The sequence below is a fragment of the Telmatherina bonti genome (assembly GCF_933228915.1).
Source record: "Telmatherina bonti genome assembly, chromosome: 21".
In the NCBI taxonomy this organism is placed as follows: Eukaryota; Metazoa; Chordata; class Actinopteri; order Atheriniformes; family Telmatherinidae; genus Telmatherina; species Telmatherina bonti.
In genome coordinates, this window is record NC_136630.1 from 17,660,604 (window position 1) to 17,683,711 (window position 23,108).

Genomic DNA, 23,108 nt, shown 5'->3' on the forward strand with positions numbered 1-23,108 from the left:
TGGACAGTGTTACACTGTGTACCATTCAAAAGCAAATTATAACTCGTATAAAAAAGACAAAAAACTGTTAATCCCAATCACAACAAAATCAATCAATCAACTAATCAATCCTAATTAGGATGGAAATAGGTTTTATGACTGTCCAGTTATTTGTTAGTGATAATTCTGGACAATTTAGTTACAAATGCAATTTATTCTGCAAATTTTTCCAGGTTTTTGTTCAATTTTTGCAGTGCTTGCTTGAAGAAAGAGAATACGATGGATTTATTTATTCATTTATCTATTTGTTATTTAAGAGAAATTGATGGAAATATCTAAAGTCTGTGATATAATCTGCCACGAAAGGAAATTTTTTTTCTTGTGTTGGTGAACCCTAACATTCTAAAAAAAATGTTAGGATATTTTCAAATATATTATTATTATTATTATTATTATTATTATATTATTATATTTGGTTAACTGTGATGCTTTTTTAGTATTTGTAAATAAAAATGTAAATAGCCAATCAGTTTTGTACTGACAATAAATGTTTATCAAAAAAAGTCGTTTTCTGAGATTGTTTTTCAAAATGTTTTTTTTTTTTTTACAAAAATGACCAATATTCAACAGTTGATAACTCAAGAATGAATAAAGATAGAAAAATAGTTTCTTCTTTATTTGAAAGGTCAGATTGTCTTCTTTCTTTTGATAAATGCAGTGTTAACATACTTCAAACACAACATTTCAGGCGGCCTTCAAAGATCGCTGGATATTATCAAAATGCCTGGCGCTGGCTAGCAACTAATTCACAGTTGTCTGGCGGGGAAAGAGTTAATATGTGCCATGAATTGGGAGGCTTTTATTTAAACTAGCTTTCCACATCAACAGTCTATTAATTTTTTCTTGCCTCTATGAAAATTGCAAAGTACAATGACAATGTTAATGTAATGTCTTATTTAAAATGCTGCTTTTCTTTTGCACTAAATAAGTCTGAATATTAAACATTTAAGCTAGCTGGACCACTCCACCACATTAGCCCGTTTTGAAATTCGTTTTTTCCCCAACACAAAACAGGGTGAAGTAAAACAAAAAAAACAAAAAAAAAAACAACACAAAGCCATTCAATGCTGCTTTGTATGAAATGCTCTTCATACTTTGTAAATTAAGGACACTTACCGTAGTTTTTCCGACTTGGTCAAACCAGAAAATGGCTGAAACTCCAGGTTAGTCCGACACGAGGTGAAGTGGGGCGGAGTCCTGCACAGTACTTTTACACTGTGTTTGGAGAATTTTCATGAACACTGTGTGATATCTGACTCTAACCTTTGGAATAACTCTGAAAGAGTCATTTTTCTTTATTATACATTATACACTGTAAAGAGTCATTTTAAGAAAATGTGTTTTAACTCTGAAAAATATCACCAGCACTGCTGATCAACAGGGCTCATTTTACTCTCAATGTTGTTGGAATAACTAAACGAGTTAATATAATCTGACAATGCATATTTTACACTGTGAATTTTACTGTGTACAGTATGTATATCAGTAAAACTTAAATATACATAAAATGTGAACAATACACAACGATAGAACTGAACACAGAATGGTGTGAACCGTTTAAGCACAAAACATACTCCACTGCATCACATCAGCATTGAAGTTGCATTTTTTGGCATTTTATCAAGACTTTAACTTGTGACAATCTTTTACATTGTCACAAGTTAAAAAGTAGTGACTTTGTTTGCTCCATTTCTTAATTTAAAATCTTTGGAAACCAAACTTCCAAAGATTTTAAGCAATGCTGAAAACCAGGATTTTTGTCCTTTGTTCTAAACTTTGGTGAATCCACTGTAAAGATGGAATCAGGATGAACCAGAAGGTGAAGCGCCGAAGGCATCTGTAAAAGGGCAACAAGGTTCATTTTAGTCATACAACACAAGGAAAATCACCATGCAACAAATCAAACTGGTCAACAGCTTTCGTGACCTCAAAGCATTTCAGGTTGTAAGATTAGCACACATGAGCACGCACACGGGTGTGCTCATGTGTGTTTTTGTAGCAGAAGGAAAGTAGGTTACCTCTTGATGCAGGTGGTGGTCTGGGAGGTTTAAATGTGCTGCTTTGTGCTAAAGTATCTACAATCCAACTGAGAGCATTTGAGCAATAATCCATCTGAAAAGGAGGAGAAAAGCAAAAAGCTGAACCAAACCTGAAAAGCTTTTGTTGAATTTTTTTCATGTACGTGCGTTACTATGTGTGTTGTGTTTTTCTGTAAATCAGCCCTACACCTCATTTTTAGGTTCTTTATAAAACTCCATGGTTTTACACAGCTAACACTGCTGCATAACACCTGGATGGTGGCTTGATTAGCATGTCTCTACAGAATACGAAGCAATCCGAACAAAATTAGACCAAAGCGAGCCGAGATCTGAGGAGCTCTGAAAAGGCACAAAAAAACCTAAAGGAAGCATTTTATACAGAAGCTGACAAGAGGTGCTGCAGCAACGTACATGATGAAAAATAAAGTGCTTACACCGTCAAGATAATGAAAGTGTAAATTGGAGCAGTTACCAATAATTATCCACAGTTTAAAATTTTTCTTTTTATTTCCTTGTAAACACCTCCCAAAGGAATGATAAATATGATTATTGCACTGTTACTACTGTACTATGTACTTTTATCTACCATTAGTCTGGCAAATGAAAGTTGGCCATCTCTTTAAGAAGTTAGCATTGTGGGTAATGTGACTAATCAATTTAGGACACTATAACTAATGAATGTTAGAAAGGGTGTTCATTTTCTTTTCAGTTATTCAGTCATCTACAAGGGCCATTTTTTAATCTCCCATTGTTTTTAGTATGCCAGGATTTAAATGAGTCCCAGTTAATGCAAAGTTTCAGCATATTCTCATCATTGCAGATTTGATGCAAATTATCAGGTAGAAACTGAAGTGAAGTCACTTTCAGTTTCTGGATCTTGGGGGGATATACAAAATCATCACTAACTCATCTATATAACCTGTAAATGCTTTATTTTGAACATTTTAAGCAACCAGAAGCAGCCTTTTATATTTAAAAGACATATCTGGACTGCCTTTCTTGTTTGTTCCTCTTCTTAACTAAAAGGTCTCTTCAGCGCTTGGAGCATTAAGGCCACATACATGTCACCTGTCGCCTGTAGGAGTTGTGGAAATCATTACCTGTTAGCTGTTTACGTATCAAATATGTCTGCCATATGAATGGTTATAAAACTACATGGGGATGAGGTTCAACTGTGTACATTATGGTCCTAAAACAACCCCCCCCCCCCCCCCCCCCCCCTTCGAAATCGGTGACTGTAGCCAAGGTTTACATCACGATGCTGAGACAGTTAAGCGTAAAAGGTTGGTTGCGCTCTGACAAATGGGTGTGCCTTTGTTAAATTTCACAGCTCACTCAAGCCCCGGCATGCCTGCTACGTCGGCCTGGTCCTATTTGAGCTTTCCCCTACAGGTAAGTAGTTTTCATTCCACTGTTGTGTAAATGCATCGTTTTCAAATACGCAAAGGAAAAAGTTTTGTGCTCAGCGTTGAAACTTTGTTGTGTAAACAGGTACATGAAACACTTCCCCTTCGTTGTGATGCGCTCTTGGGTGTGCTGTATACACAACTGTCTGTGTGGGGGTGTTTTGTCCTTTTGGTGAGAGTCTTTCTGATGGCAACAATACAACGTTTCTAATACACATTTCAAATGTTTGAAGTTTGTTGGACACTCTTGTCACATATGGGATGGAAGTTTCATTGCACCTGTTCTTTTATGTTTTCTGTCTGGATTTCTAAGCTGATCTGATAAACTTCCTGTCAACTAGTTAGAGTTGAAGAAGTCTGAAGAGGTGAAATGTATTTAAATAACCAAGAAGCAACGTTTAGTTGCCTTCTTTCAAAGCTCCCAGGATTACCACAGCATAGATAACACACAGCCCCGATTCTTAAAACGTATCTGCAGAAATTCAAGGAAGTTATTGGCCTCAATGAGGAAACAACCTTCTACATAAACCCTGATTACATATTCAAGGTGTTTCCTCCGTTCCCTTTCTCATGTCATCAAGCTAAGCTCAGCCCAGTTACAATCATTTGACAGTCAGAATGTCACATTTACCTCATTTTCCAGAGCTCTTAGTCTGTGGTCAAAGTCTCTGCTTTCAACCAACTGTTTCAGAACATCGTCCACTCTGGGTAAAGAAAGGAAGAAGGTTAAATTCATTATGGCAGAATAAATAAGGAAAATTCCCTACTGCAGACAGTCTACTCACTTAACAGACATCCGTTTGAGTCTCTCCGAGTCACTGCTTTTCTGGATCTTTTTCTGAGCAGTCAGGAAGTCTTCCTTTTGAATGGTCTCCCAAGTTTTCAGGCGATTCGCCGCCTTTCCTTTTAACTGCAAAACTGGCAGAAGAGGAGAAAACTTATCAATACTGAAGATGAACAACACAGGAACCACTTCAGCTCAACTGATCTGAGGTAAAGATGCCCACATGCAACTTCTTGAAGCTTTGGGGCTTTTCAATCAGTGTGTGGGAGAATGGATTCATTTCTCAGAACTACAACATGCTGGTTAAGAAAACGGCTCTAAAATTTATGAAAAAGTGTCAAATGTAGTTCACTATGTACCTGTGTAACTTTTCATTTATTTCATTGTAGATGTTCAATTCAATACCTGGATTAGAAAATCAAAGTCGTTTCATTTCCATCGAGTTTGTTGTTATTCTTATTTTGTATCACAACGCACATACACACACACACACACACACACACACACACACACACACACACACACACACACACACACACACACACACACACACACACACACACACACAGAAAACATCAAATCAGATTTCTGAATCATGACAACAATCCTCCTCCTTCTTGGGATAAAAGTTGGGGGATTTTAAAGTACTTAAGTTTAACGGGGCAGAACAACCGAAAGTTCAGAAACAAAGTTAAAAACAAGTTGTGAACAAGCAGGTTAGAGGAGATGGAGAAAAGTTTCAGGTGTGATGTGTGATAAGAGTATCAGTAAGAATGAAAGGAAAGGAGCACAAGACAGTGGTGAGGCCAGTGATGGTGTGTATCGGAGACAGAAGCTTCCCCCTGGTTCTCTTTGGGAGTGATGAAGAATCACTGATCCGGATGAGTAGAATACAGAAGAATGACTACAGAAGAGATTAATGGATATTGTGGAGAAGGATGTAAAATTAGACAATAGTCTAACAACAGGGCTGGATGGAGCCACATCATTTTCTGCAGCAATCCCTGCAGGGAACAGCCAACAGAAGACAAAGACCACAACGAATACAAAATAATCATTGACAGCAAAAAATTCAGTATAGGAATCTTTGTTTGAACATGAATCTTTTGCTTTTTCTTATTTTACATTTTTGGCACATTTGTCCATTTAAATGTTGAATATGTCAAATAAAATGAATGAAAAATACTTTATAAATTCGCTCCGAGATCAAGAATTTCATAAGTAATCTTATAATTATAGAATCAGTTCAATGTTTTTAAATGAAACTTTTGTTTTTTTGTTTTTTTTTTACACTGGAAAGAAGCAAAGAAAAAGAAATTGGCAGTTAAATCCATTCAAGAGCCATCCAAACTTCAATCACTGCTCTCAACAGGCTTCACAGCTATGATTTATGATTCTCACTCGTACTTCTGGATTAATTCCAATAAATTAAGGAACCCAGCAGCCACGACAAAGACAACCAGAAGAGGTTTTAAATGTGATAAACATGGAAATTTACTGCAGAAATCTGAATCAAGACTCTTGTTTGAGTACTGACCAAAGTGGTGGATCTTGACAGAAGGCACTTTGCGGATGTTCCTCTTGATGAAGAGGTTGATGTGAGAGAGGATAATGAAAGGGGGAGCCAGTGATGGCCGGGAATGGTACTGGACAATCAGGTTGTAGCGCTGAGACTTCCAGTAGATGTCACTGTTTGCCTGCACTTTGGAAAAGGTGTAGCTGAGGAAACATTTTTATGAGTTAGAAATAAGCAATTCTGTTTAGTCAGAGATCAACTGATGGGACAGTGTTGTTGTTTACCTAAACATAGCAATGAGGAGGTTGATGAGCAGGATGTTGGTGACCAGGAGATAAATGACCAGCAGAATTACAACCAGCCAGTTGCTAATCGAAGTTCTGCATGGCTCTGCACCCCTCTCAATCAATGTCCGGTTTTCTGTGCAGCTCATATCCCACTGCTTCCCAACTGGAATAGGAAAAGGTAAATACGAGTTGTTCTTTTGTTTATTTGATGCATATTATTCTACTAAAATTCACTTTCAATTAAAAAAAAGATGGCTAAGATGTGCAAAAATGATTTAAAATAGGCTAAAAAGGAAACCCTCGTACCATCTATCTCCTCCACAGGAATCTGTCCAAAGATGTGCAGGTAAGGTCTGTAGAAAACTCTGCGGAAAATGCGATCTGGGCTGGGGTCATAGGAATAAATCAAAGCCTGATTGGCTACCCCATATGCCATGAGCCACACCCCCAGGAAGAAGAGGAAGAAGAAGACGTCCTTCATCTAAACAGAAGAAATGGTCAACTTGTCATAGTTTATAGGTACTTTTGGTGCAGAGTTGGGATGAGGGAATATTTCTCACCATCTTCCCTACAATGATGATTTTTGGTCCCAGCTGTTTGTGAATGGCAAAAATATGAATGAGGCGAAGCGTGAAAACCATGTAGTCCACACACAGGATATCCCGGCCAAATTCATATGACCACTCAAACATCCTGGAACACAAATTAAAGCAAAGTTCACACTGGAATCCTGATACCCAGTGTCACAACACCAACAAGTAGTCAATAAGTAATCAAACACTACTGAACATTCACTGAATATCTTTCTAAAATGTTATTGTTGTATATTGTATAGTATTTATTTATTTTTTAATCAAATTAAGCATTTTAGGTCTATTAGATAATAACTGTAATCATGTCAAACAGCACTGAAACAAAAGGTGGAACTCCTGGCAGCCAAGCTGCTTTAAGCAATTTAAGAATCAGAAAAGCTAATAAAAAAGATGTTACATGTGGACATTTTTAGCAACATGAAATATGAATGAATAACTGATTTGTACCAACTAATCTGATTTGTTTGGTCAGCATATATTACTTGAATACACCTGATTTGTCCCTTTATGTTCTCTACCAAACTGTTTTTCATGTGATTCTTGTTGGTTTTGTCATACCTCCCAGACGTGTACTGCCTTCATTGTCGATGTCCTGCTGCAGCTATAATAAATACTGTGATAAGGAGCTGCAGGACTTACCTGCAGATCCTGCAAGGATATTTGTTTTTTGCTGACCTTTTTTGACATATTATAGATAGTGCTTTAGCTGAATATTTATTGCACTTGCTTTGTCCCGACTATTGATGAGTTTTCTTTTAAACTTATTGCTTGCCAATGACTTCTTTTTATGTCTTCTGCACTTTTGCATTAAAACAGCTCCAAAATGTGCCTTCCAAGCACACACCCATGTTGTGAATGTGCTCTAAGTACACACCCCAAAGACACCTCAACATCCGCACATGGCCAAATTGTCTCCCCACATTCTGCAGTCCTGAAAAATAAGCCAAGATGCTCCAACTGTTTCTATGACAACCCATTCTATAAAAGACATTTGATGGTGGTACCTGCAGATCAGTCCGATGATGAACAGTCCGATGGCAGTGAGGTCGCATTTATTCCACACATCCTGAATGTAGACTCTGAGCCTTTGGCGCATAGTCATCCCTAAGAAAAAAGTCTGAGAGGAAAAAAACTAAAATCAGCCTCAGAGATTGGAGGGGGAGCAAAGAGCAAAAGGCTGTTTAAGGACACTGTCAAGAACGATTAAACAGATTAACAGCAGAACATTTTAAGCAGACTTTTTAGAGCTTGGAGCATCCATCATCAGCAGTCAGTGGATTACTTACATCTACTTTTTCAAAGGGAAAAAACAGGTACATGCATCAGGTAAGATGTTTTCACTCTCACCTCTCTGATCTCCTCACACACAATGGTGAACACCCAGAAGTAGAGCACATACTCTGTGATGGCTGGACCAGATGGCTTGAAGTCCACCAACAGCACATAGGCAAAAAGTATGAGGAACAGGAAGTACATCAGGACGTTCCCTAAAAACGAGGTGACGGGCGCAAACCAGAACTGATGCCAGCGTGACACTATGAATGGACGCTTCGGTGGGTTGTGATTCTGGGGAACACCTGTGTGAGTGTAATGTTATTGATAACGGCAGAAGATGATGCTGAAACATATTCTGTCGTCTTTTCTCAGTTAACAGGACTCACTTCTGATGCTGAATGTCCTGGATAAGACTGCTTCCTCTCCCTCAGCTTCCCTGATGCCACAAGAGATTCCCAGTAAACAGCTCAATTATTACAATGTGGGCTATTTAAAAATGTAAGCGCATTCCTTTAAATATGTTATACAAATAGATTTTACTGATGAACTTAAACACTGGGCAATATAAACAGAAATATTACATTTGTTTGATGTCTGAGAAAGAGAAGACCGTGTGCCCGTAGTTTTCATGGTCCTGAACCGTCCCATCGTCATCAGGCTTCCCGTCATCATTGCCTTCAGGATCCTCTTGCTCCCTGTAAGGAAAGAGCGTGTGATCATATTTATGAAAATATAAATCACAGATCAACAAACGCCAATCAAAAGAGAAAAAAATAATTAAAATCTTGTAGATTTTACCGGAAGGAGATTAAATTGGTGTAGCAGAGGAAGGGACAGAAGAAAGTGAGCAGGAGTTTCCACACTTCTGTGTTTCTCTTCATGTCACCCCACCAGATCTGGGACAACAGAGACTGGGAGAAGCATTGCACCAGTTATGCCACCGGTAAGTCATTTATGCAAGTAGGCCATATAGTTTGTATCTAATCAGAATGTGTCATTGTGATTGGATTTTACAAAGGTTTCAGATGTTAGTCAGCTAGTTACAGCAATCGCTTACTCAAGAAAAGACGTGTGAAATAAACGCAGAAATTCTCTTAATGAAAACTTTCCGCCAGAAATAAAAAAAAGGCACCCATACAGCAGGTATGGGTGCTCTTCTGACTATGTATTTCATTAAGAAATGCCATTAATTATGGAGGTCAAGTTAATCTTAGGAAGAAAAAAAAAAACGAATAAAAGATGTTCATGGAACGAGACAAGCAAAATCAAAAAAGGGATTTTGCAAATTAAACAAACTGCTTATTTTAAAAGAACACGTGTCGAACCTTTAAGGCTTGTGTTGCAGCCAACAGAACATGAAGCGTTGCACTGTTAGAGGAAACTAATTATTGTATTGAAATAGAAACATTCTCAAAGCACACAACGCAGCACTTACACCAGTTGAATATGAAAAGCGGCAGGAAAATAATCGTAAACAGCAACAAGTGCACAGTGGAAAAAACATCAAAAGAAGAAAAATCAAAGACTTGGCATCAGAGAAACTCTGAATCGTGAATTTAATGCAATTTAAATTTAGTGCAAAAATCTCCTAAATATGTACAGAAGATGCAAAAATGATTTTCTCAGCAAGCTTTAGAGCACGCAGGGCTCTTGTATGTGGCCAAACTGACATAAGGAAGTTAACATCATAACAAACCTGGACTCCATCATGGCTGAAGAAAAGTCGTGCATCAGCACCCATTCCCATCTGTAGGCAGGTGGTGCCGCACCAAATCAGAGAATTCCTGATCAGCAGTGTGAAGGAGCGACTCTCATTGCTCCGATAGCAGGAGCTGAAGATATCTGAAGCATAGCAAAGCAGGCATGAGGAACATGGAAGGGAGAAACTGCTGATCAAAACACCAGTAATATGAAGTTACATCTAAGCATCTAAACAGGCCTGGTTTGAAGAAAAAAAAAAAACTACTTAAAACCAACATCCTAATTCAAAATCAGCTAAACAGACGTGGAAAATTGGGTCATCATCTCACCATGAGCCAGATTCTCAAAGTTCTGAGCCAACTCTTTCATGGAGAGTTTAGTTTCAGTCTCAACCTCCAGCTTAGACAGTTCTCTCAGCATCTTACAGCCACTCAGAGCGCTCAGCACTGGCTCATCAGCCTGAGAGAGACCAGAAGAGAGGTTTGTACGCCAATTAAAACAAATTGCGTTAGGACCTGGTATGGTCCTTTTACAGTGTAGCAGAGGTTCGTGGTGAACACTGACTTAGTCGATCAGTTAATATTACACAACCTATGCTACTGCATACACAGTCATCGGAGAACTATCTAATTTTCTCCTGTAATGAATCCAAAAACTGAAGGCTCTTGTACTAAACTGGATCATTTCTATTTAGAGTACATGCCATTTCTTAGCATTACTATTAAACATTTTAAACTTTAGATTTTAAAAATAAATGAAAATACCATTAACTCTGAGGCATTACTTAAAAGTTTCCTCCCGGCATTCAAAAATTTGTTTTTAAAGTTGACTTTTTCATAATAGTGCTAGAAGTGAGTGTACACTGTTGCATCGCTTAGACTCTGATTTACTGGTTTGCACATTTGTCAAAACGTGCAAACTTGATAGCACAACTGCAACTGATTTACTTACCAGGCGCTGTGAGGAGTGCAGGCAAAACAGCGCCTGCAATCCATTTTGCATATTTCCCTTGAATGAATGTGCAATATGGGCGTGTCTTCACAACACACAAAATACTGAGAGGAGTAGATGCAGATGAATCAGTTTACACATGCAATGTGATTTAGCAATCGTGGAACTAACAGCGGTGGCTGTTTCTACGCCTGTCTTTTGTGCTTTTGAAAAGGCGGGTGTTAACTGGCTCAACTTTAGACATAAATGGCTGCAGTTACCGCTGCGAGGGGAAGGCGCAGACACCAGGACAGGCAACACTGAGCACTAATCTTGTCTTCACATTTACAAGAATCTACACCATTGCCTGCAGCCCACTTTTAGCCCCTCTTGCCACAACATTTCTGGCCATTGTACGCCCAACTGCTGGGTATGCACTGCAATGGCCCAGGTGTGCCACCTCAGGGATCTTGTCAGAAGATTGCTGAGACAATATGGCAATTTGTGTGTTATGTCTGGAAGATCAACTTCAAAAGCTGCAGATTGTTTCCTTTGTTCCAGAAGAAACTCCTCATTGCTGCCCTCAAAACAGACCACTGACACTGCTGGAAATACCTGTTTTGGCCTGATTTAAGGACTGGAAATTTGTGCACATATCTTGTTCTACAACCGTCTCTAGTCTGTCATACCCCAGATGTGTGATACGTGATAAAAACAAAGTATCAGCAACAACGAAAGGTCAGGTGTACAAGACATTGAGACCATCTTGGAGATGGCTTTAAGACAGCCGCATTGAGGAAAAGACAGGAAGCAGAACTGGACATAGGGTGATAACTGTTGATTTTCTGTTTGAGTGTGACAAGAATGGACATGATTAGGAAGGAGTGCATCAGCTAGACACGTTAGATGTTTCTGGATTGTATCAGACATGCCAGATTAGGATGTTTGTGAATTACAGAAGAGCGATAATGGATGGTGAGTTCAGAACTACCAGGCAGGAGGTCTAGAGAAAGACCAAAGAGCATATTTATGGATGTACTATAAGAGACCATAAAGTTAGGTGATGTAATAGAAGAGGAGGCAGAGGATAGAGTAACATGGAGGCAGATGTTTTACTGTGTCAACCCCTGAAGAGAACAGCTACAACAAACAAAAAGAAGGTTTGGAAGATAACAACCCAGGCAGAAGTCCATGTTGTAACCTTAACACCCGTTAACACCCGTTGGCTGTCTGTCCCCTTTATTACGCGCCTACTCTCTATGATTCTTTGTTTACTTGAGTTATGTAATTATGCCTGATAAAAACAGAGGAATGCTCGGGAATTTTATGTTCTAATTATTTTCATATATGTTTAGATTCAAATCCATACAATGATCCATTTACACTAAAGTTCATTTCATCTGAGAGTAGTGCTGACAGAGAGCAGAAATCATATATTTCAATTTCAGAGAACAGAAAATTCAACTATTTGGGAGCAAACACCAATTTTGGTAGTGGATGTGCTGACAAGCCTTTGAGAAAACAGCTTTAACAGAAACTGCAGAGTAAAAATACTTTAAAACACAGGCTTGACATCATTTAGGATTTCCTCTAGAATACCAATAAACTGGTTACCATCTCCCAGAAGAAAGTGGCCATCTCACTACGATTCTGCAGGATGGCCCAAATAAAGAGTGAATCCCATGGATAACTGCAGGGCCGATCACGATACTTGCAATCTCCACGCAGCAGCTTACTTGCACGCTGGTTTGAGCAACACAACAAAAAGTTGTAAGACATGTTTTTAAAAGAAAAACACGTTTTTGTTCTTTCAAAGCCTTTTTAGTCTTCTTTTTGTACCTTGAGAGCTCTTCTCTTGGATGAAATATCACATAAGCCCAGGATGTCATAGTAAAATGGCTGGCAGATGTCACCCATTAAAAGTTCTAGCACACCTGACACCTGAGGAAGCAGTCAGAGAAGCAAAATGCTCAACAAAGGGAATTTGATTCCTCTTATTTGTCATTACAATGAAGTAAAACTGGTAATTATGCTGGACTTTCTTGCATAAGAGAAAGAATTACCTCAAAAAGGCTGATCTCCAGTGCAGCTCCGTTCTTAAAATGATCCGATGTTACTTTGTTTGATGGGTCCTGTGTATTAGCCAAGGTTGCGTTTCCCTGCCGCAGTGCCAAGCAGCGCAGAAGCAGCTGGTACAGCAGCGTCCCATCAGCCACTGAGCGGTACAGGCTTTCCAGCCTGTCATAAGTCAGGTAGTCCAGGATGTTAAAGCCACTCTCAGTGAAAAGCCGCACAAACTGGGGCTTGTCATTAATCAGGGCATCCGTCATGGAGTCTTCCAAATCCTCATACTATATAATCAGAGGAAGAGATTGCTTTAAGCAGTTATTTAACAACCGAAATGCTTCAAATAGTCAGCAGTGGCTTTAGTTGTAAAAGCGGTCAATTACTTCACATAATCGATTTGCTCAGTAACATCTCACATCATCTTTATCTCCTCACCCTCCACTGGATGTCCCCATTAAAGAGTTCGCTCTTGGCAATGTCAACCCTGTTCCATGCCACTGCCAACTTCAGTTCCTCACTATAAGGGCTGGCATCAACTGATGCACGCTGCTTACTTGCTGGAAAAAATTACATCAAAAACAATAAAACAGATGTCTTCCCGCTTAATTTGGATAATGCAGGTTATGTTTTAGGTCTATATACCTCCCACCAGTGTTTTCAGCAGTACAATATCAAAGTCATTTGGACCCTCGTGCTCTCCATGGTAGATTGTGATCAAGTCTTTGTTCTGGTAGATGCTCAAAGTCTGAAGAGGGCAAATAAGAAGACAACAGAAAAAAAAAACATCTTTATATAAGCATCAAGCTTGATGACACAAAAATAATTTTAATAGTTATTGGAGTTAAAATTTAAGTTAGAATTTGGCAACAAAAAGGTGGTCACATCCTTTCACTTCACAGGCTCCACAAGATTCAGCATCGGCTGAAGATGTGTGTGTTTGAATAAAAACGACTCCTCGTCTAACATCAAAAGTGCATTTTAGTCATTGATTACATAAAGTTTGCAACAATCATCAAAACTTCAATAAGTCTTGCAAACAGCTGACTATGATGATACAATTAAAAGATTAAATTGGCCTCTGATCCCTCTCAGAAAACATTGAAACACAATCTGTAGTGCTGCCTTTCCTAATTTTACTTTGATAAAAATGTAGTTGTGTACTTTAACAGGTTGCAAAAAGCTCCACAGTTTCATGGTCTCAGTAAAGATTTGTGATTAATTCATTCATTTATTTACAACCGTCTCCAGTTAAACATGGAAAGTCTGCAAAAAGACCCACAACTCTTCACTCATGCAGGCATCATAGATATACGCTGGATAAGGAATTAAGAAGAGAGACACCAGCAGACATTTGTGTGAACAGTGAATGCCATCTCTTGGTGATATCCTGCAATTGCAGGAATGAGTGAGTAAACCACTCCTTTATTGGGTGTGTCTTGCCAATTGCCTATAATTTCCACCTGTTGTCTATTCCATTTGCACAACAGCATGTGAAACTGATTGTCATTCAGTGTTGCTTCCTCAGTGGACAGTTCCATTTCACAGAAGTCTGATTTAGAGTTAAATTGTTGTTGTTTAAGTGTTCCCTTTATTTTGAGCAGTGTATGTTTTATTGGAATTTTATGTGAAAGACCAACACAAAGTGTCACACATTTGTTAAATACAATGAAAATTACACAATTTTATTTTTTATTCCCACAAATAAAAAACTGAAGAGTGCAGTGTGCAAAAGTATTTTGCCTCCTTTTCTCTGAGTGCAACCAATTCCCTTCAAAAGTTGCCTGATGACTGCTGAATGATTGAATGTTGACCTTATGACTAGAGTACATCTGTCTGTAATTTAATCTCAGTACAAATAGAGCCGTTCTGTGATGGCCTCAGAGGTTTGTTAAGAGAATGTTGGGGAGCAAACAGCCCATAAAGTCTGAGGATTTCCCAAGCTTTGAACATCTCACAGAGCACTGTTTCATCCATTATCTGGAAATGGGAAGAGTATGCTACAACTGCAAACCTACCAAGACTCGACCGCTTACCTAAACTTACAGGCCGAACAAGGAGAGCACTGAAAAGATGCAGCTAGGTGACTGGATGAACTGCAGATAGCTACAGCTCAGGTGGGGGAATCTGTCCACAGGACAGCTATTGCGTGTGCACTCCACAAATCTAACCTTTATGGAAGAGTGGCAAGAAGAAAGCCAATGTTAAAAAACTACAAGAAGTCCCATTTGCTGTTTGCTAGAAGCCATGTGGGGGACAAAGTTGGTCCAAGTTGATGGGAAGATAGATGGAACCAAATACAGGCCAATCTTGGAAGAAAACCTGTTTGAGTCTGCAAAAACACTTGTGACTGGAGCAGTGGTTCACCTTTTCACAGGACAACAACCAAAAACATGAAGCCAGAGCTTTGATGGAATGGTTTAAGACAAAACATATTAATTTGTTAGAATGGCCAGGTCAAAGTCCAGACCTAAATCCAATAGAGATTCTGTGGCAAGATCTAAAAACCACCATTCACAAGCGTTCTCCATCTAATCTGACTGAGCTTGAACTGTTTTGCAAAGAAGAATGGGCAAATATCTGTCTGTAGATGTGCAAAGCTGGTAGAGACATACCCCAAAAGACCTGCAGCTGGAATTGCTGCAAATGGTGGTTCCACATAGTATTGACCAGGGGGGCTGAACACTTTTGCACACTGCACTTTTTACTTCTTTATTTGTGAAAGAAACAAAAATACATCATAGTAATTTTCATTGTACTTCACAATCATGACACTTTGTGTTGGTCTTTCACATAATATTCCAATAAAATATATTTATGTTTGTAGCTTGTAATGTGTCAAAATGTAGAAAAGTTCAAGGGATATGAATACTTTTGCAAGCCATTGTATCATATTTTCCATCCCATTTTTCTCGTCTCCCATTTTATTTTTATCTTGTGTTGCTTTATTAATCATTTTATTTTTCTTATGTCTTACACCTTTCCTTTTACCTTCCAGTGTTTAAGTTGGCCGGCGCATTCTGAGGTAGTTCAAACTCTTTAAAAAACATCCTTTTATGTACGGTATATGTGCGTTTGTGTGTGTTACGTGTATATATGCGAATCTTGGGTTTGTGGTCCTGGAGACTCAATGGTATATGGGGTGTTGGTTTATAATTATTATTGAGTCCTTTTCTTTTAAAAACTAATATATCAGCAAGAATATCGGGGGGGGGGGGGATCACTTTTGCTTTGCACCACTGCACTTTTGTGTAGATCAGTTATTGGCTGTAATCAATTTTCTTCCCTTTTATCTTAAATATGACCAAAAGATTACTTGAATTACAACTTTTCTGCAACTGATTTCAGAAAATGAAGCCTGAAGATGGAAGAAGTCTGAAAATTAGCAGATGTCTAAGCATCTGTCACAGTGTCAGTAAACAGTCACAATATGGTTTGCATTAATAATCAAGTAAAAAGATCATTTATGTTTCAACCAATGGTTTTAAAAATCTCATAAAAACTTAGAAGTCAGATAACCCAATAGTTCAAGTGGTTTGGTCTTTTTTTTTTTGTTTGCTACCTGAAAACCTGCAACTAATTCAATAAATGAAAACTCAAAAAGGGACCAGGAACTGTTTTAAAAGAAGACACTTCAGTAGCAAACTTCTACTTTCCTCATGTTCCCAGTACTCACCCGTTCAACCAGTTTGTCCTTCTCAGCTTCTGTAGGAAAGTACTTCTTCACCCGTTCTGCCACTTTTTCTTTCAGATCCACACTGGGACCAGTCTCACTGTCGCCCTCACCAGAAGACTGGATGACTGGAGCCAAGGACAGATTCTCCAAGACGTCGCTTAGGAAGTCCGCCAGGCCTCCTGAACCAGCCAGCACCAACCAGGGCATGGCGTTTTTCAGAGAAAGATCTAATCTCTGGCAGGAGTGGGAAAGGTAATATTTACCACGGAAAAGTAAATAGAAGTACATTTTATAATGAGATCCAGCTTAATTAAAAAATGCTGACTCTACCTCCAGCATGTTTGCCTCTCCTGATATCAGCATACAGAGAACAGGAATCTCAATGCTGCTGCTGCCTATATAAAAAAAAAAGTGAAAAATCTATTAAAAATCAAATTATTTCAATTTTAATTTCCAAAGCATGACTATCTTGTTACACTACAGTACAGAAAAAGAGTTTCTGACATGTTTATACATGTGACATTCCTGGAATGGCATGCAGTGGCTTCCAGCCAGGGATACCAGAGGATCAGCTATCACATGCATTAACACCAGACCACCACAAGAGGGCTAATTTGCTAGAATCTAAAAGCAAACATCTCTTATTTTCTCCATGGTCTTTCATTTACACAAAGAAGTTACTCCTAGAAATATTTCTCACCCCAAATGCCTGTGCGTTGGTGGGAGATGTAATCCTCCAGTTTGGCTCTGAAGGTCGTCTCTCCTCCTCTGCGACCCACACTCCCATCATCCACGAGAAGAAAGGCCTGGTAGTTGTTGTCCAGGCAGCAGGAGTCCTCCCATGTGCGCTGGACATAGTACTTAGCAGGAAAGCTGCCCTGCAAAAGAAGTTGATGCAGATTTTCCTCACTTTGAACACCTTTAGTTGTCCACATTCACCCATCTTGTCATTCACAAATGACAAATGTCCAAATCTAAATCTAATATTTACATTGGAATTTCTGCACAATACAAGTGAACAAGATTTTACGGTGTGTGGTAAGGGTTAGGGTTAAACACTCGAGCCGCTCTACAACCTGAGGGTTGACCAGCTGTTCTCTTTTGTGCACCAGGCCCCACGGCGCGATGCCCACCGCCACAACCTTGTTGAGGGACACTGACGAGGCTGCAGTGGCGTGATCTCTCACCGCCTCTCCGACGCATCTACCAACACCTTCACGCAAGCCTGCTGTCAGGATCCATGCTCCTGGGCAGAAATATTGTTAAATAATAATTAAAAAGAAAAAAAAAAAAAAAAAAGAAAAGGGCAACAATTTAAACATTAGTAAACTACATGTGAAATTGATCCCATACGCTAAAGAAAAAGGTTCATTATACAGAACAGTGGATAGCTGTACTAGACATGCAATCTGTAAAAGAAGCAGTTGGAATGTCTATAAAAATCAGTTTTCAAAGAAAAAAAATAAAAGCTGATTTAAGTCATTCAAAGCTCACATTTAAATTAAAAAATGAAATTTGCATCTGTTGTTTCAACAGATCTCCTTTAAGAAGATCTCATTTTAAATCACAGCAAAACTCCAAAAACATTGGGACAGAAGTGATGTAAAAACTGCGCAGTGGCACAAATATAGAAACATCTCACAGCTCATAAATTAACTGGCAGCACTTTTTTTACCCAAAGCATCACAGAGAGGTTTAAGCTTTGATGGCTGTGATCTTTGAGCTTTTAGGAAGTGCTGAATTAAAAACAGACATTTATGTAGAGGAAAATCACAGCCGTGGCTCATTAGTGCGTCTTTTTAAAAAAAAAAAAAAAAAAAAAAAAACTATGGTTGTGAACACAGTTAAGTGCTGCATCCATTAAAAAACAAAAAAAAACCCAAAACAAAACAAAAAACAACTTCCTAACACCAAACAGAGAAAAAAGTGTACGTATGAACATGAAGTGCAGCCTGCTTTTTACCAACCTTACATCATTTGAGATGGACTGAGACAAAGTGATTAGGGTCATATTACAAAGAATATGAATAATTTGTTGTTATAAAGAAGAGATAATGCAACTAAGTGATAAATATAAATCTGTTAATTTTAAACAAAAATGAACCAAAGCTCAAAATGTCCTTTGTACCATTTTTTTTAATAGTTTGCACACTATTAGGAAAATACGGAAGCGTAGAGCTGTCATCCTCATAAAAAAAAAGTTTGGGCCTTATAACGTTATAACGTGACAGTTTTATTGTAAAAACGTGAAACGTATCACGTTATAATGTGATAGTTTATTGTAAAACATAATGTGAAATGTAATAATTAAATAAACTCTAATATGATAATAATGTCAGTGTATTAATGCGGACTGCCTTCCATTACTGAACATGTGCATGCTGGTTAGTTTTACAGCAAGCACAATAAGCTGAACTTTATGTAAAGGAAATGCAATGCCTGTTCTTATCCTGTATCAAGTTAAAACATCTTCATGCTTTTTTTCCCCAAATCATCAGTACTGACTGAGTAAAATTTTTATTTATTCCATGTTTCCACTTTAATCTTTAATCAGTGCCATGTGTTTGGTTTTACAGCTTGAGAAACATAAAATCATAGATAACAGAGTTGTAATCAACTGCTGTGTATATTAAAAGAAAAAAAATGACTTCATATTTAAGAAAAAGAAAGTAAAAAATTTAAGAATTTCTTAAGATCTAATATTCCAAAAACTGGGGTTGATGCCAAGATGCATCAAATGGAAGAGTGGAGACCATGCATACCAGCACAAACAGCACTCTGCAGGGTGTCAAATATTATATTTTGATGCAAGACAACCATTTTCAGCCCTTCAGCAGCTCAACATGTCTGCTCTTTGATTACTCTGCACTATCCAATAAACATGTTCGTCTTTTATCCAAACCACGAAGCAACATGTGTCAGTGTGTACACCTGTGTGTTTTGGAGTGTTTTCAGAGGGACTTGTTCTGTGAGAACATCCAGTTACCTCAGATAACAAGAGACCAGTATCGCTGTGTCAGGAGGAAATGGCCATTGTAGTACCAAATTAGAGTGTGACCTCAGGGAGTCATATAGTGTATGGTGGCTACATTTCATAACAACTGGATTCTCCCAGCTACAACCAAAGTGTGTTCTGAGTTTGACAAGAAGGTGGTGATTCATTAGTCAGTTTATTTAAAATTTTTATGAATTTAGGGGAAACTTTAAGTGATGTGAAGGTTTTGTAAAACCTATGAGTATTTTTTTTTTTTTTTTTTAACAAAAAGTTATATAATGTAAACTAGGAAAAAGAATTTTAGTTATGTAACATGTAGAGAGAAGTTATTCATGCTAATACTATGAGGACAAAGGGATAATTAGCAACTGTGCTTCCATACCAGAATACTGACTTCCTGCCATTTCTTACAAAGAATATAGTACAGTAAAGACAAAGACTGTCTTAATTAAAAGAGGTTCATTTTGGAAAATGACAATGACATGCTTAGGTCAAGGTAAGCTATTTCAGCAAAAAACATGACACCATCACTGTGATTACATTTTTTGAGTTGTTTACCTGTGCTTTGTGAAGCTTTCACCAGCCCTTGCCTGAGGACCTCCCGCACCCACTTCTTCATCTTTGTTCTGCCTTCTCCGCCCACAACAGATACCACCAGGTTGGGTGAAGGGAGACCCCAATTGGTTGTCATTAAGGTGTAGAGCATAGACGGTGGGGTGTCCCATGACAGACGCAAGAACTGAGATCCCCAAGAGAGACATGAAAGATGTTTAGTGGATTAAAAGTTGCACAGTGTGTGATAAATAAAAACCAAGACTTGACAAATAGGTAATTGTGATCATTTTAGGAACAAAAGTAAAAAAGCTGAGACTTTTTTGGGTAGAATTTAGAGGCAAGAAAGCAAAGAAGGCAATCCATATGCAGACGTGAGGTTACGTTCGGTCCTTTGTCTTTGTTTACTCAGGTGCAGCAGAAGGTCAGAGGTTGCAAAAGTACCAATTCCAACAGAAAGCTCATGGTCTATTTAAGTTACATTCAGATAACTTTAAGAAACATTTCTTTTTTTAAAACATTAGACTTGATCATGTTCACAGAGACAATAAAGAATTAAACATTTAATGTGCCATTCACAATTCAAGTACCAGGCCAAAGAAAAAAAAGAAAGAAAAAAAAACAAAACACCCACATAGCTATGTCTCTTGCTGGCTCCTTCGAACCGCACCTCTCCAAAGGCATCAGTCGGATATTCAGACGAGTGTTGGGCACTGTCCCAGTGATTCACCATGGCGGTGCTGAAATAGTCACCCAAAGCCACAGAAGCGTGGGTGTCTCTTGTACTACCACACTGACACAGCGCACCATTGCTGGTAGAAGCAGGAGAATAAAACATGCGAGTCTGAATATCATCTGAACACCACATCACATCCACAAAGAACGATACAGGAGAGTTCACAGTACCTGCGAGAATCCTCTACAAAGGTGGTGCACACTCTTTTGTTGAAGATCTTGGGGATCCAACTCTAAAAGAAAAAAAAAAGTTAACCATTTAGCAAACTGAATTAATACACAGGCTGTTTTTTTTTTTTTTTTTGTTTTGTTTGTTTGTTTTTTTAGTTATTGTTGCTTGTTTGTTTGGTTAAATCCAGTACCCTCCTGTTCATGTTGCTGCAGAGTGTAGAAAACGCTGTTCAGATCAGAGATGTTGACTCTGGCTTGGAGAAATACTTGATGAGCTGGCGAGGTTTGCTGCACCTGAACACCTGACTGTGATTTCTGACGAGAACCTGCAGTTTTAACTCACGTTTCTACGTACGTGCATATGAGTGGACAACATAAATCTTCAGTGCATACTGTCACACAAATGAGCCAACCTCCCAGTTTAGAAGTAGATCTGGTCACATCTTTGAAATATGACGATATGGTAAAATAATTTCTCATGTATTGTCTTACATCTTAACAGGGTATGGTAAGAAATGATCATATAATATATGTATGTAAAAACACCTATATGCATACATACAATGTTCATTTTAGACTAACCTGCTTTTCATGCTTTTAACTACAAAGAAATAACATACTTCATTTATAACAAGAACAACAAAAGCTTTGATCTGAGTATTTCTCCTCTACATTTATAGCATATCTGATGAAGCCTTGATGAATAACTATAGATGAATAACTATAGATATACATGTATGTTACCAACATGTCTGTATGTACCAGCATATAGCCTACGTTTATGTCAGTGTGCAGCAATGTAGTCTACATACATTTCAAGCGGTTTGTTTGTGCGATTGATGGCCCGATTCCATTTAGTTGTGTCAAGTTTGGGCAAAATGTAGAAGCCCGGGCAACTATGATCGTTAAAATGATTGGAATGCAGCCGTAACTCCTACTTCAACTTTAGTTCAATGACATGTTGAACCAGATGAAAAGCAGTCTTCAGTTAAGTGTGTGTTGCATGAATAATGATGGCCGGAAGTTTTTAAGTTCATTGGACACCAGTTTAAAGATAGATTAACTTCCGCCACCAGTTGACTTGGGAAAGTTTCAAGCTTCCATAAAGTTACGTGTAAACTTACATGAAGCGGAAACCATCTGGCTTCAGCTACGTGATGCGTTTATGTGCACCGATGTAACGAAAGCATAGGCCTATAGGTTTTGGTTTGATTGTAAACACCAACTGTGAGTATTAAAACTGATACGACTCGACACAGCCTGCGATGGCCGCAGGAGACACATCAAGACTTTTAACAGGAAGAAGAAACAAATGCAAGCCGCAGCTTTTAAGACAATTCTCACTTTGTGGTTTCGACGCTCTCAAGCCTTGATTTAACTCAACGGTGACTATCCCACCATAGTTATGAAGTTTTATTGGCGAATCCAACCCACCTTATCCTTCTCCCTTTTGGAGCTTTTGTCTGTGCCGCCTTCTTCTTCTCCCCCCGTGTTTACCATTTTCCTTTCTCTGTCGGGAGCAGCGAGAGACTTGGGAGGAAATCTATCTCTGAGGCCAGTCGGAGTGAGAATTTCTTTCTGGCAATTTCCCACTTCAAACAGACTACCATTAAAATACCATTCCTGCGTACCTCTGTGCAGGCCAAAAGAAAAAAAAAACCGTGTGCAACCCAAACACGTCACACAGGTAAGGGACGGGTGTGGCTTCAAACCTGGCAGACAATTAGTAGCAGCAGAAGATCGATAATACCAGTGATACCAGCTTTGTTGTTTTTGTTTTTTGTTTGTTTGTTTTTTTTATTTTATTTTTTTTTTATATTGAATAATACCATTCATTCATTCATTCATTCATTCATTTTCCAAACCGCTTATTCCAATTCAGGGTCGCGGGGAAGCTGGAGCCTATCCCAGCCGGCTTTGGGCGACAGGCAGGGTACACCCTGGACAGCTCGCCAGTCCATCGCAGGGCCGAATAATACCAATGTGATTAAAACTGTTATTATTTTCACAAATAAGAGCGATGTGGTTTGTAGGAATTCAGTTCAGTACCACGATAAGACACCTACATGCTTAAACAGCATCTTTTGTCAATTTAGTGGCAAGCTTGGATTTTTATTGTATGAGTAGTAACTTTGATTTTCATGTTAATGTGTTTAAAAAAAAAAAAAAAAACAATGCAATAATTCAACAGATTAATATCCCGGTGCAAACTTGTGAATTTTTGACATCCCAGTAAAAAATGTTTTAAAAATACATTTTATATATATATATATATATATATATATATATATATATATATATATATATATATATATATATATATATATATATATATATATATATAT

The 23,108-nt window shown here is 38.3% G+C and overlaps 1 protein-coding gene across 1 annotated transcript; it reads right to left on the reverse strand.

Moving 5' to 3' along the window:
- Window positions 1-1,578: 1,578 nt before the first annotated feature.
- Window positions 1,579-22,272, reverse strand: LOC306772085 (transient receptor potential cation channel subfamily M member 4-like). Its single transcript, XM_079261488.1, has 28 exons — window positions 22,198-22,272; window positions 20,764-20,825; window positions 20,492-20,669; window positions 19,864-20,044; window positions 17,387-17,556; window positions 17,011-17,188; window positions 16,641-16,705; window positions 16,311-16,544; window positions 13,280-13,382; window positions 13,073-13,194; window positions 12,634-12,921; window positions 12,410-12,511; window positions 12,185-12,313; window positions 9,970-10,099; window positions 9,636-9,781; window positions 8,738-8,850; window positions 8,521-8,634; window positions 8,326-8,375; window positions 8,012-8,241; window positions 7,669-7,781; window positions 6,632-6,764; window positions 6,378-6,552; window positions 6,069-6,234; window positions 5,806-5,987; window positions 4,270-4,402; window positions 4,116-4,188; window positions 2,058-2,151; window positions 1,579-1,876 (listed from the first exon to the last, which is right to left on the reverse strand). Exons 1-28 carry the CDS (start codon window positions 22,261-22,263, stop codon window positions 1,842-1,844), a joined length of 3,765 nt encoding a protein of 1,254 aa, XP_079117614.1. The 5' UTR covers window positions 22,264-22,272; the 3' UTR covers window positions 1,579-1,841.
- Between the last annotated feature and the right edge of the window lie 836 nt (window positions 22,273-23,108).

Excerpts from the sequence above, each read along its gene's own strand:
- LOC306772085 (XM_079261488.1), bottom strand. The coding sequence starts at position 22,263 with ATGGTAAACACGGGGGGAGAAGAAGAAGGCGGCACAGACAAAAGCTCC. Across the intron at positions 12,314-12,409 it reads CCAAGAGAAGAGCTCTCAAG|CGTGCAAGTAAGCTGCTGCG; the intron begins GTACAAAAAGAA and ends TGCTCAAACCAG. Across the intron at positions 6,553-6,631 it reads TCATCATTGTAGGGAAGATG|ATGAAGGACGTCTTCTTCTT; the intron begins GTGAGAAATATT and ends TCTTCTGTTTAG.